Consider the following 13,973-nt stretch of genomic DNA (forward strand, 5'->3'; position numbering starts at 1 on the left):
CCATTCTAAAGGAGATCAATCCTGTGTGTTCATGGAAGGACTGATGCTAAAGCTGAAACTCCAATACTTTGGCCACCTCATGCATCGAGTTGACTCACTGGAAAAGAGTCTGACGCTAGGAAGAATTGGGGGTGGGAGGAGATGGAGACGACAGAGAATGAGATGGCTGGATGGCATCACCGACTCAATGGACATGAGTTTGAGTGAACTCCAGGAGTTGGTAATGGACAGGGAGGCCTGGCGTGCTGTGATTCATGGGGTCGCAAAGAGTCGGACACGACTGAGCGACTGAACTGAACTGAACAATAGTACCAGCACCCAATCTGTGGGGCCGGGTGTCACTTTTGCAAATACGTGCAGAAGCCATACATGTGCAAAACTGTTTATCTTGACAGTTACTTATGCAAAAATTTCCACTACTTCCCCACTTGTCCTTTCTCCATTTATCAGATCTGTGGACTTGATTTAACTTAGTCTATATTTTTCTTACCCATGAAATAGGGATCCTCATAGCATCTACCTCCATAGAGGTGTGAAGATTAAATAAAGTAATACATGTAAAGTGACTAGAAGTACCTGGCGCATAGGACGTGCTCAATACATTTTAGTGATTACTATCATATTCCATAGGAGATCACAGTGGTTATTGGCATCATGCTAGTGCCAGATCATGCCTGACCTCTGTGGCAGGGACTAGAGTAGTGCCATCCACAAGGATGTGTTCTATGCATCAAATCAGGGCCAAAATCAGCCCATTGCCTATTGTAAATAAAATTTTACTGGAACATAGCTCTGCTCATTCATATTGTTTGTGATCACTTTCACACCATGATGGCAAAGTAGTTGCAACGGAGAGAACATTATGGCCTATAAAACCTAAAATGTTTACTATGTGGCCCTTTAAGAAATGTTTGCAAACCCCTTAAGTTGCATGCAACTTAAGAGTGCTTCAACTGTTCAACAAGTATGATATATGTAAGATTAATTTGTAAAAAAGTAGCAATTTTCCTTTATCTCATCAATAACTTGAAAATTTAACGGAAGATAAGATACTGTTCATGGTAGCAATAAAATCATTAAAGAATGCATAAAATCTTTAAGAAATTTAAAGAAACACTTAAAGGGTTAAGGAAGTTCTGAATAAATGAAGAGTTACATCAGGACTTGCCTGGTGGTTCAGTGGCTAAGACTCTGTGCTCCCATGCAGGGGACCCAAGCTCTATCCCTGGTCAGGGAACTAGATCCCACATGTTGCAAATGAGAGTTCACATGCCACATCTAACACTTGGAACAGCCAAATAAATAAATAAAAACGAAGAGTTATGTTTCTGATGCTTTATAAAGAGACCAGTTCTCCCAAAACTAATCAATAAGTTCAATGCAATTCCAATTAAATTTAAGCAGGACTTTTTTCCCTCTCTTTCCTCCTCCCCCACTCACATGCCCAGAAACCCATCAAACTCTAACATTTTTTTCTTTATTTAATTGGAGGCTAATTACTTTACATTATTGTATTGGTTTTGCCATACATTGACATGAATCTGCCCCGGCTGTACATGTGTTCCCCATCTTGAACCCCCCTCCCACCTCCCTCCCCATCCCATCCCTCTGGTTCATCCCAGTGCACCAGCCCCAAGATATGGAAAAATAACTGTTGATGAAAATAGCCTAGTCGATAAAATGAGGGCCAAAGAGGAGCTTATACATGAAAACCTTAGCACATATGAAGGAAGACACACTACAAACTCAATAATAAAAATTACTGTACAGGAACATTAATAGATCAGTTTAAAGGATTAAAAAATAGACACATGTATATTAACATGACCTGAAATACATCAGTGATGCCATGAAATAATGAGGAAAATGACTTATATAATAGAGTGTTGACAAACTGGCTCAATTATATGGTAAAAAATTCCTATGAGCCTTATGCAAAGTTACTCTTAAGATTTATTAAATGTGAAAATAAAACTATAAGTTTAATAAGTTTGTGACCTTACAAAGGTCTGTTTAAAATCCCCAAACACAATAAAGCAAAAAAAAAAAACCTTTTTGATGGATATCACTACATGTAGTGATAAGTAACTTCCTTGGTGGCTTAGATGGTAAAGAATCTGCCTGGAGTGCAGGAGACCTGGGTTCGATCCCTGGGTTGGGAAGATCCCCTGAAGCGAATGACAACCCACTCCAGTATTTTTGCCTGGAGAATCCCATGGACATAGGAGCCTGGTGGCCTACAGTCTATGGGATTACAAAGAGTTGGACATGACTGAGCAACTAACAAGTATCACTACATGAAAACTAAGAAAACCTTGAAACAATTATCAGTCAGATGAGAGATATTAAGAGTCCAAAATCAATAACGGATTAATAATTAAGCCACATGAGGAACTTATGCTAATCAACAAAAAAGAACATGACTCAGTGGAAAAATGGGCACTGAACAAAAACACACCTGTTTCCTGTTAGATCAAAGTGTATTTTAAAGATGTGAACAGGCAATTTACAAAAAGGGAAATTCTAATGTTGAACAACTATATAAGGCAGTGTTAAAAAAAAAAAAAAGAATCAGAGAAATGCCAAATAGAATAAGACCTTATTTCAAAACCATTCCATTACAGAGATTTTGGGAAGCTGGACAGTATCAATGCTGGTAAGGGTGTGGGTAGAACTGGTACTTTCATGCATGCAGTGAAATTGTAGACTCCTGCAGTTATTCTGGAGAGCAACCTGACAGTCCTGGGTAAAATTAAATAGGTGCTGGGGACTCAACATTCCAACTTTTTTCATGTACCCACTGAGGAAAGAATGAAAAGTCAGCAAGGGAATTATGAACAAAGATTTTGAAATAGCAGAAATATTGGAGCCAATCAGAATGGTTAAGTACAATGTGGTGGCTTTACACTAGGAAATATTATGTAATCATTAGAATAATTTACTAGAGGTACATCCTACAGAAAAAGTAATGTGTCCATTGTTGTTTTTGAACATAAAAAGATACCTTTTTCAAGGTTTAAGCTTTTACTATTAGTCTCATGATAGAAGACAAATTACCCAACTGCTTCTACTTAAGAAACAGACCAACTCTTATATCTGCTATTATATCAAGTCTTTATTACGAAGTAAAGTGCTCAGTATTACACATTAATGAAATTCCCAATTATTGAGACTTACATATGTAACAGTTTCTTAATGGAACCAATATAAAGAGGAAGATGATAGGGGAGGGATGAGGCGGGAATTCTTCATGACTAAAGAAAAAAAAAATGTAACTTATGGGTAAAAAGAAAGAACTCTGCAAATTTTTACAGGTGAAATGAAAAAACAGAATAATAATAAGTATCATAAAAAGACTTTCTAGTGACCATAATTGGTATATGGCACATGGTCAATACACATGGATACCACATAATAGCTGCACTTCAAATTGAAGCTTGTTTCCATGTAACAACATGGTACACATACATAAATACGTACACTCAATATCCCTGGAATGCAAATTTTAGTACCTAATAATAAAGAACTTTATTCAAAAAATATTCAAAAGAAAGCAAAGATGGAGATGAGCCATAAGAAATAACTGTTAAAGAAATGCAATCTGTATCACTTCTGTAGAAGACAGCTTAAAAAGGTTATTTTTCCTCATGTTTTCTTTGAAAATCTGACTGAGAAAGTCTACCAGTTAAATAAGCAACTATGTGAATTTAAGCTATAGTATGAGAAACAGGTCTCTCTGCTATTCTCCAAGTGAGAATTATTCACCAGTGCATTCTCTCTTTCTTGTCTCATTAGCTCTCAAAGGTTTTGAAAAATGATTTTTAGTTTTTGTTAAGAAATAGATTTCTTCCCCATAAATTTGGTGAGCCCCTCTCCTAATGAAAAAAAGGCGAAAAAACCCCCTGCAAACTCAAACTTGGGCTGATACCTTCTGACGATGGTTGAACTTTCAATAATCAAAACTCCTTTTCATTAAAATGAATCCCACTTAGGTTATAAATTCTTATTTTGAAATGCAGGATCAAGAGTATTTGAGTTCTGTATTCTTAAAACAGTCTAAAACTCAAGTCTTAGTTTCATAATATTTTATATGAATTTCAAAATTTCTTAATATTTCATGTAAAATGAACATATTTGCTGAATCTAAACTGTTGATACATCCTAAAAATTTTAGTAAGTTGATCTTCCTAGATTAACTGCAAATAAGTTCAGCCCCATGAGCAAAAGACTATACAGATAAATCTTTATACTAAACTAATCATTAGGAAAACATCAAATTTAGTGATTTGGCTCCTTCCAATTCTCCTATGTTATTGTCAGAAATGACATTTAACTCACAATTGATCTTTGATGGTTTCATGCAGCTCATTTCAAATCAGAGTGAAAATAGTGTAAAAATTAATGGTTAGTCCCACAGGCATTAGATATAATAAAATAACAAAAAAAAACCATAGTGTTGAACATTTATCATAACCATTCATACAGATTCTAGCATAATGACTACATACCCATTCTATGGTTTGGGGTTCTTTTCCAATTCATCTTTTAGAAAAGTGTACCCCAGGAAGGTAGTTAAAATAGAAGCCTCCTTTCTTAAAAGAAAGCTATGCATTAAGCCTATGAGCTAAGCCTGAGTGGAAAGGAATGCCCCTATTTTCCTTCACACACTTAACAAAGATGACAATACTGATTTTCGTGATTGGAAATAAAACTCAGAAGCCTTTTGACAGTTCTCTTCCAGCTTTAAAGGCTGCTTCATTGTCAACTGAGGAGACTCAGTCATGGTAACAAGTGGGCATACCACTCAATATACTTTACAAAGAATTTTTCTCTGTACTCAATATTTACACCTGGATTTCTTACATGAGAAAAAGAAACATCTTCTTTGATCATGGGCAAAGTTTATCTAAAATAAATTAAAGTGCAGAAGAATTAATGATTGGTCGCAAAGACCAGCATCATATGGTGGTCAGGGCACATAAATAGTGTACTTGTTATGGCAACTCAGGGCAGGCACCTTCTCACCTATTAAAAACACATGTCCTACACATGAATATTGGCACTCCCGTTTCCACCTCCACCTTCCATTCCTTCTGTAGACTGGGAGGAAGAAGGGCGAGAGCTCCTGGGGCGTGGCTGACCATTTAGTCCTAAGGGTGTGCCTAAACCATGACTTATTTGGGAGGCGGCATCATCAGATTCCCAGCGTTCCAACTCTTCTCGCACAAGCCGTTCCATCTGTTCCCTGTGGATTTCATTGTCACGACCCAGCCTTTCATCCTAATGAAGGAAAAAGAAAAGATGCTGAGGTGGACTGATGTATACTCTTGAATTTAGGAATTGCCTTTGGAAATCTGGGGATCCAATAATCCCACTTAGGGAAGGTTAGAACAATACCAGACTTAACAACAATTCTCAGAATCACTGGAGCAATGTTTTTTTGACGGGGGAGGTTCCAGTGAAGGCAGTATCATCAGTGTGAAGAGTATTAAGAAAGCAACACCTCTGGATTATCAATTTATTGGCACTGATTTGCACATATGGACAAAAACATCCTCTTAGATTAAGGGTTACTTAAACTATGACCTTGATATTTTATAGAATCAAGGTGTTTCTGTTTCAGATGACCACTAACCTCAGTCACTCCATCCAGCAGCCTTCCCAGCACCTCCCTTCTCTTCAGTTTGGCCCGCTCCATGATTTCAAGCTTCACTATAACAGCATCAATCTTGGACACGATGCTGCCAATGGAGTGCTCCATTCGGTCCACTCGTCTTACCAGGCTGCAGGAAACCACAGTTGAGAGGGACAAAAACATCTTGTGTTGTTGACTTTTCAGCCCAGTTGGCTTATCAAATGGAAATGCTAAGATTTTTTTCCTTAAACAATATTATATAATCTAAAACACTTTCTAAATAGTCTAGAACTTTAGACATTTTTCATACACTGCTGGTGGGAATGCCAACTGGCACAGTTCTTCTGCAAGTCAAGATTTTATCAGAAGTATGTCTACCATAAAAGGAATGCCTATCCTTTCTTTCAGATATTCCATTTTTTTGGAAAAGTTTTTCTTTTTTAACTTTTTATTTTATACTGGGGGAATTGCCAATGCTGGGGACAAGGGTTCAATCCCTGGGTCAGGAAGATCCCCTGGAGAAGGAAATGGCACCCCACTTCAGTATTCTTCCCTGGGAAATCCCATGGACGGAGAAGTCTTGTGGGTTACAGTCCACGGGATCACAAAAAAAGTCCAATACGACTTAGCGACTAAACAACAATAGGCAATTAACAATGTTGTGATAGTTTCAGGTGAACAGCGAAGGAATTCAGCCATACATATACATGTATCTATTCTCCCTGAAACTCTGTTCCCATCCAGGCTGTCCTTTGAGAGATGGGCTGTCCTTTGAGAAATTTTAAAGGAAATAAGTATATGTGTAATTTTTGACTACAAGGATATTCTCTGGGGTTCTGCTTATTAATAGTAGGTCATTAAAATGGTTAAAAATTAATAGAAGATTGCTTACATATATTGTTGTTTCTTTACACAATAAAATTCTAAGACACAAGAAATTATATTGTGACAGAATGTTTCATGCAATAGAATGATGTTCACATTCTAATCATGAAATAGAATGACATTATTTATAATCTAAATAAAGCAGTTAGAAAACAGTATGCTCACTTATGATCCCATTTTTTTGAATAAACACAATGTTATATAAATACTTTTAAAAAAGGAGACAAAACTTTTGAAATGGTAGCATGAGGGCCCTGGAGGACCTTTCCCCATTGAAACCACCATAACTGTTGAAAATTACTAATTTTTAAAAAATTTCTGGAAATGTTCTTAAGGGCACACAGTAAGAAGCTTTTCTGAGTAATGTTTGAACTACAATCTGCTCGCTCTCTCCTGCTCCCTAGCTCAGTGTGACAGAGCTCTTCCAGGGGCGTATGCGTGCTCACTCAGTTATGTCCAAGTCTTTGCGACCCCATGGACTGTAATCTGACAAGCTCCTCTGTCCCTGGAATTCTCCAGGCAAGAATACTGGAGTGGGTTGCCATGCTCTCCTCCAGGGGATTTTCCTGACTCAGGGATTGAACTTGTGTCTTCTGCATCTCCTGAATCATCAAGAGGATTCTTTACCACCTCCAGGGGTGTGTCAGCAAAGAACACCCAGCCCTCTCCTGTCAGCTCCTACTGGAGGGCTATACTTATTTCCCAGGAAGGGTCAGGCTGTCAGTATTTCTTATCCCCGTGCCTCCACCTCCAAATCTACACTGCAGAGACTCTAATTCAGATAAGAATGGCTGAAGAGATGGGATTCTTCTCTTCCACTCAACTTCCAGCTGCAGGGTAGATTTTTCCATGCCTGGAAACACAAACTGAGAACACCAAAGGCTCATGCCTTATTCATGAAGCAGGGGTGTCACTGTGAGAGAAATGACCCACTAGCTCTGGAGCAGTGACACCAAGGTTTTGCCTGGAAGGAGAGTCAGACCACAGAACAGAGCTCCAAAGCTTCCCCAAGTTAACTGGCTTTATTTGGAACAATCTTTGGGGAAATTCAAGCCTAACAGTGTTCTTGAAAACAATGGAGACTGTGGTGATAAGCAGTTAAGAGGAGACTGGTCACTTCATGAGATCATCAAGCTAAACCATTTACCAGCTAGTTAACCAGAGAGAACCAGGAAGGAGAAGCCAGCCAAAGACTGGCTTCAGAAACACCCCCGAGAAGGCACCTGAAATCCACTGCATCAGACTGTGGAGCAATCTGTATCCCAAGGCATTGATGAAAATCACAGACCCATCAGCCAACAATTATGAGAACTGAAGAGGCAGACGTAGTATCAACAGAGGCAGAAGGCTTAACAGAGAGACCAGGGGAAGACCCGCAAGTCCTGTCTCAGCAGGATAACTGTGTGCGTGGGCCGGGCTGTGGCCTCTGAGAAGGGACACTGGAGGTTCACAATGTGGGGGAAACAGACGTCACTAAAAAACGAATACACAAATGACAACGAAAACAAGCTCTGAGGGGAAAGGGAATTTATAAGTATTTAAAATACTATTTAACATCTCCAGTTTTCAAAAAAAATTATGAGACACACAAAGAAACATGAAAATGTGATCCAAACACAGGGGAAAAAAAAGCAGACAACAGAAACTGCCTTTGAGAGGGCCCAGAGAGACTCAGTAGACAAAGCAGTCCACATAGCTATTATAAATATATCCAAAGAACTGAACTAAGTCATGAATAAAAATAAGAAATAAAGGGCAGTGTGATGACACCACCTCATCAAATAGAAAGTATCAGTAAAGGAAGAGAAATTGTTAAAAAGAACTAAATAGAAATTCTGGAGTTGAAAAGAATAAGAAATGAAATGAAAAATTCCTATAATAAACACATTACTTTCATAAAGAGAAAAGAACACCAATAATATTTATTAAAAAGAACTGACACTTAGTCACGGAAAAGACAAAATGAGAGGTGGGAGAAGCTAGTAAGAGTCATTTTGACTCTTGTCAACTCAAGTGAATGAGTGAGTGTAAGTCGTTCAGTCGTGTCTGACTCTTTGCAACCCCACAGACTTATACAGTCCATGGAATTCTCCAGGCCAGAATACTGGAGTGGGTAGCCATGCCCTCCTCCAGAGGATCTTCCCAACTCAGGGATCAAACCCAGGTATCCCACATTGCAGGCGGATTCTTTACCAGCTAGGCCACACGGGAAGCCCCTTGTCAACTCGAATTATCATTTCCTCAATACTCACACTTGAAACTCTTCATAAGAAACCCCGCTGGAGACGCTGCCCCTCCTTCTGGAGCTATGCCCACTGTCGTCGTCATCCTCCTCCTCAGAGTCATCCAGGCTTCGAGGGAAACTTCGGCCGCTCATGGGACGTGGTAAAGAGCTGTGATCCAAGTCCAGGTCCTCCTGAAGAACACGGGATCACTGAGTGACGGGCAGGAACCCCTTGGCCCCACAGAAGCTTCATGGAGGACGGGGGCAAACGGGAAATGGGTGTGTGCTATTTACGTAGGATTCCTGTGAGGCTAACACCAGACTGTGATCCTCACACTTTTCAATTTCACATATTGGCAAATGTTCAAAACAGATTTTAATGACCAGCAAGAAGTTGCTAACTCCTTGTCTGGACAAAAAAGAACAGTAAAAATACAGAAAAGCAAAGAAAGAAGTAAATAAAGAAATATGTTTTCACCTTTTCATTAAAGTGAACACATGTAATAGCTACGAAGTAAGGAAGGATACCATCTCAGAGTAAGAATTTTGACTAAATATAGCCATGTGAAAATATTACTCATTGTCTTCTTGCTCATATTTCACTATGACTGGTGAAGTTTTTCCACTTACAGGCATTGTTTTGTGGAGCAGCATTTGAAACCACTGTTCTATATTGTCTCCTCATAGGAACTAACTTTTGTGTAACATTCATTTGTATTCTCTGTATTTCAATTAGCATGGGTTTTCTGGGGTTTTTTTAACCACTTAAGTTTAAAGTTAATGTTAAAACTTTAAATTATTTTTTCTGATTATAAAAGCTCATGCATGCATGCTAAGTCACTTCAGTCATGTCCAGCTCTGTGTGACCCCATGGACAGCAGCTCACCAGACCCCTCTGAGCACGGGATTCTCCAGGCAAGAATACTGGAGTGGGTTGCCATTTCCTTCTCCATTACATGTAAGCTTATTTTTAACAGTTTCATAGTAAGTATTCAAATTAAAGGCAGTGGTTAGTTTTATTATACATGATAATTTAAAGAACAACTAAACTTATCTCTTCTGAGAAATCCTTTTCCCCCATTCTCATGGACACTGTGAAGTATGTAACTACTCAAATTTTTCCTCAAGTGGGTTACTAGAAAGCTTAGGGCTAAATCTGCTGCTCAGTCTTATTAGGCATGACAGGGAGCTCAACCTGGTGCTCTGTGACAGCCGAGAGGCGTGGGATGTGGGTAGCAGGAGTGAGGTGCAGGAGGGAGCGGGTATATGTGTACTTATGGCCGATCCATGTTTCTGTACAGCAGAAACCAATACAACATTATAAAGTAATTATCATCCAATTAAAAATAAATTAAAAAGTAAAAATGAAAATAAAAGTATATTTTTTTGTGAAGTGCATTTTTTAGTTTCATTCAGGTTTGCTTTTATATCTCAGTTTTGTTCTGCTTCACTTTTTTTCTACGTTTATGCTAACTTAATGCATTTCAATATATTATGGTGTTATATATCCTTTTTGGAGTAGGCAGGGTACTACTACATCAATGGAGAGAGAGAGGGAGAGGGACACACGTATGCTCTCAATAACCCACTACTTAATAAGGTGTTTGAAATACTGCAGGTGCTGGACCAATCACGTTCTCCTAAACCAGACCCACCCTCTCTTTTTCCAAGTCGTCTCGCATCTGCTGGTGCTCATGTTCAGTCAGTTCCTGGTCTCCATCCTGGTCATATTTTGTGAATATCGCCTCAATCTCTGCATCAGTATGGCCCTTCCTGAAATTAGCAAGAGGTTACAGATGAACTCATCCATGCACACGATCCATCCCAAACACAGACACACTGACATGTGCAAGGAAAGGAGAAACTGCTGAGTCAGGGCCGGTCCTCCTTATAATACATTCCAGAAAGACACCCACCTCTGAAACAAACGTGTCTCTATGAGCGCCTGGGCCAGAAGGAGACTTAGCACGAAGGATTTATCTTTACATAAGGACTTTCCCAGCACTGGCAAATTGAGATCCTTACCCTTTGAGATCTTGCCGAAGTTCATCAAAGTTTAACTTGCCTCCCCCTTGCCGCAGACTCTCTGAAATGTCATCCACAGTATTTTTCTTCAGTTTTAGTTTGATCAAGGCTTTATGGTAACCCTGCCGGGAAGAAAGACTGTTTCAGTGTATCCTCCTTTTTCATCTGTTCTGCCTTTCAATTACAGTGGTAACTACTGTAAATACAGTGACCAGAACAGTATCTGACATAAATGAACCACAAAACAGGTCCGGGTTGGATAAATGACAAACGCATCCTGAGTTTTCCATGAAGCTCATGTGGGAGAGTTATGTGGGAAGAGTCAGGTTTTTCAGTAAATGAAGAAGAACTAGGGATCTTTTGGTTTGTATTCAAGTTCGGTGTACAGGACGAAAGTCAGTACATTCCATAGCTGTCTGCCCCAGAGTATGTAGGAATGTGCAATATTTCTTAAGAAAACTAAGAAACCTGAGTCGTAGATTAATTATTTTCTATATTATCTTACAGTCGATAATCTCCTTTCATAAGTCATGAGTGTGAAAAACACTTCAGTGACAAGGAGATGAGGATTTTTCACTATACACTGCAGTCCTTGCTATACATGGCAGCGCGGGGCTATACAAAAGAGTGCAACTGTGTGAAGCAGTGTTAATTAATCAACGGGAAAAATTATGACTGCTCTGTGACCTTTGAAACTTTTGTTAAAACATTAAAAACTCCCTCGGTGTAGGCTACGAATTTATGGGGAAATTTAAAAAAGAGTAAAATGATTATTTTAGTACACTGACAGTTTAAACAGTTCAGTTCAGTTCAGTTCAGTCGCTCAGTCGTGTCCGACTCTCCGCGACCCCATGAATCACAGCACGCCAGGCCTCCCCGTCCATCACCAACTCCCGGAGTACACTCAAACTCATGTCCACAGAGTCGGTGATGCCATCCAGCCATCTCATTCTCCGTCGTCCCCTTCTCCTCCCGCCCCCAACCTTTCCCAGCATCAGACTCTTTTCCAGTGAGTCAACTCGTAGAAACATTGAAAATTAAAGTTTTATTTCTTTGTAAAAAAACTTATTCAGAGTATTCCAAACAATAATTGCCTTCTTCTTGTTACTGTATGACATACACTATTGAGTGAGCATCTTTTCTACGTCTTGATGAGTTATAATCCTTTCTTAACCTGGATCAGCTTCCAATATTTTATCCCTTGCACTTCCGAAGTTGTGAAATATCTCTGAGAGTCCCTTTAATGTGAAATTAGTTGCCAGCATCAAGACATCTTCATTCTATTTGTCACAATCTCTTTCCTCATTTATGTTGATAAACATGCCTTCACTAGTCCTTCTGGCTGCTCTCAAAATCTTGAGAGGCAGCAATGTCAACACTCCCATGGCCAGCTACGTATTTCTTCTAAAAATCCATTGTTTGTTTTTAATTTCACTTCCAGTGTTATCATTCTTTGTTTCTTTGCTATACTTTCTTCTTTGCTGGCCTATCCTCTCTTTTAATTATGCATATTATAAAATGTCACATGGGTTTATCACTGGGAGATTAGGAGGCAATATGGTTATAAACTTTGTGCATAAACTGAACAGCACATGCTCAGGGACCAACCCTTGACTCTGAAAGAAGTGACAGTATGGGTCACTGATGGTGCACATTTGTTATTTATGTAATGACTTACAGAGCTGCTAGTGAAGTCTGTCCTTCCTGCTATTATTCACAGTTAATATGCTAAGATAACTGAAATATACTATGATAAATGAAAGTGAAGTTTGTACTGTATGCTACTACTCGGTCAGTATACCGCAATAACTGAAATTTGAACTGTGTTGAAAGGCTGGTGTTATTTAACTGAAATCACTGAAATTGTGCACATCAGACCCAAAGAGCAAAGCAAAGACTCCTTGTAATTACCCTGGGGATTTGCTAGAATATAATCAACTGTTATGTAAAATTCAGGAAAACACAAATGTTAGGTCTTGTCCAGGGGTCTTTGTTTTACAAAGCGGAAGTTCTCTGTTTCAACATGATTCACAGACAACATTGTCCTGTGGTTTGAACCAAACAGAAAAATATTATGGTCAAGGAACCACTGTATCCAGCAGAATGATGACTGGCAACAAGCTGTGTACTTCAGATGTAGTTATTTGTTGTTGCTGAAGTTTTATACTATAAATCAAGTAAAGAAGTCACATGGAGAAGAACAAAGTTGCCCAGCTTTCCTGTCCTGCCCTTCATTTAACAATTAAACACTTCCTGAGAAGGTGCGTAAGTGAAAGTTCTCAGGACCTTAGGCTGTGGACTTGCTCCAAGGACTTCTTCCTTTGACTATTTTAAAACTTCCCTGGAAGGTCAAGGGTAAAGTGTGAACAACAAAATATTTGCCTCTAAAACTTATTTTTTAAAAAAATCAAAATTAAGTTAGAAGAAGGGAAAATGTCTTTATATAATCTTCTCTTCCTGTTTATTCTGAATTCTGGATCTAAAAGTGAGAGCTGACTACAGAAGGTGTAAATAAAGAGGATGAACCCAGCAGCTAAGCTCTTAAGAGGCAAGAGATTATTGAGAATTCAATTCTAGGGCATTAAAGGATTCCCAGAATTTAAGTACAAGATAGCAGTGTATCTATCTCCAACGTAGAGAACATTTAACTTATTCCTGGAAGATAGCAACCTACTCTTTATTTTAAATGGTGTCAGTGGATCATGTTGACTTGGCAATCCGGCTGAAACAATGTTTATTTCATGTAGAAAATAAAATGATTCTGAGGATTAGGGCTTGTCATACCTTTCTGATAAGATCCGAGAGTTCCATCTCAGCTTTCTGCTGGGCCAAATCAGATTTAACTTCAGAGTAAGTATCATTGATGATGGCCAAAAACATATTCTGTTTGTAAATCAAAGAAATGTAGAGATTAAAGAAGAAACCTAAATATATTTTGTAAACATCAATCTAAAATTTGACACATTTGACCTTTTTTTAAAACAATCTGAGTGTTTCAAGAAGTCATCAATTAATAGTTTTCTTCCAAATTCTTTGGGGGAATTAGTTTTTCCTTTGTTAGGGCAAATAAAAATGCAAAATATATTCTTACTTACAAATGCAATATTTTGCAAAAAGAGACAAGAATGAAATACAACAAAATATTAACATATTTACCTAGGAATGGTGGGGTTATTTTATTACTTTTGCTTATCTATGTTCTGT

The 13,973-nt window shown here is 38.5% G+C and overlaps 1 protein-coding gene across 2 annotated transcripts in view; it reads right to left on the reverse strand.

The window, feature by feature from the left end:
* Positions 1-3,219: 3,219 nt before the first annotated feature.
* Positions 3,220-13,973, reverse strand: part of PKD2 (polycystin 2, transient receptor potential cation channel) — a 59,763-nt gene continuing 49,009 nt past the window's right edge. The window contains exons 10-15 of one of the 2 annotated variants that reach the window (XM_088836247.1): positions 13,554-13,652; positions 10,770-10,891; positions 10,400-10,517; positions 8,773-8,933; positions 5,636-5,783; positions 3,220-5,280 (exon numbers count right to left, since the gene is read on the reverse strand). In XM_088836247.1, the coding sequence (XP_088692373.1) occupies positions 5,044-5,280; positions 5,636-5,783; positions 8,773-8,933; positions 10,400-10,517; positions 10,770-10,891; positions 13,554-13,652 (885 nt within the window). In that variant the 3' untranslated portion in view covers positions 3,220-5,043. Of the gene's footprint in view, positions 5,281-5,635; positions 5,784-8,772; positions 8,937-10,399; positions 10,518-10,769; positions 10,892-13,553; positions 13,653-13,973 lie in introns of both variants that reach the window. The other variant, XM_055434270.2, reaches the window with a different exon arrangement.

The sequence above is a fragment of the Moschus berezovskii genome, chromosome 5 (genome assembly GCF_049115385.1).
Source record: "Moschus berezovskii isolate FMDL1 chromosome 5, NW_MosBer_1.0, whole genome shotgun sequence".
Taxonomy (NCBI): domain Eukaryota; kingdom Metazoa; phylum Chordata; class Mammalia; order Artiodactyla; family Moschidae; genus Moschus; species Moschus berezovskii.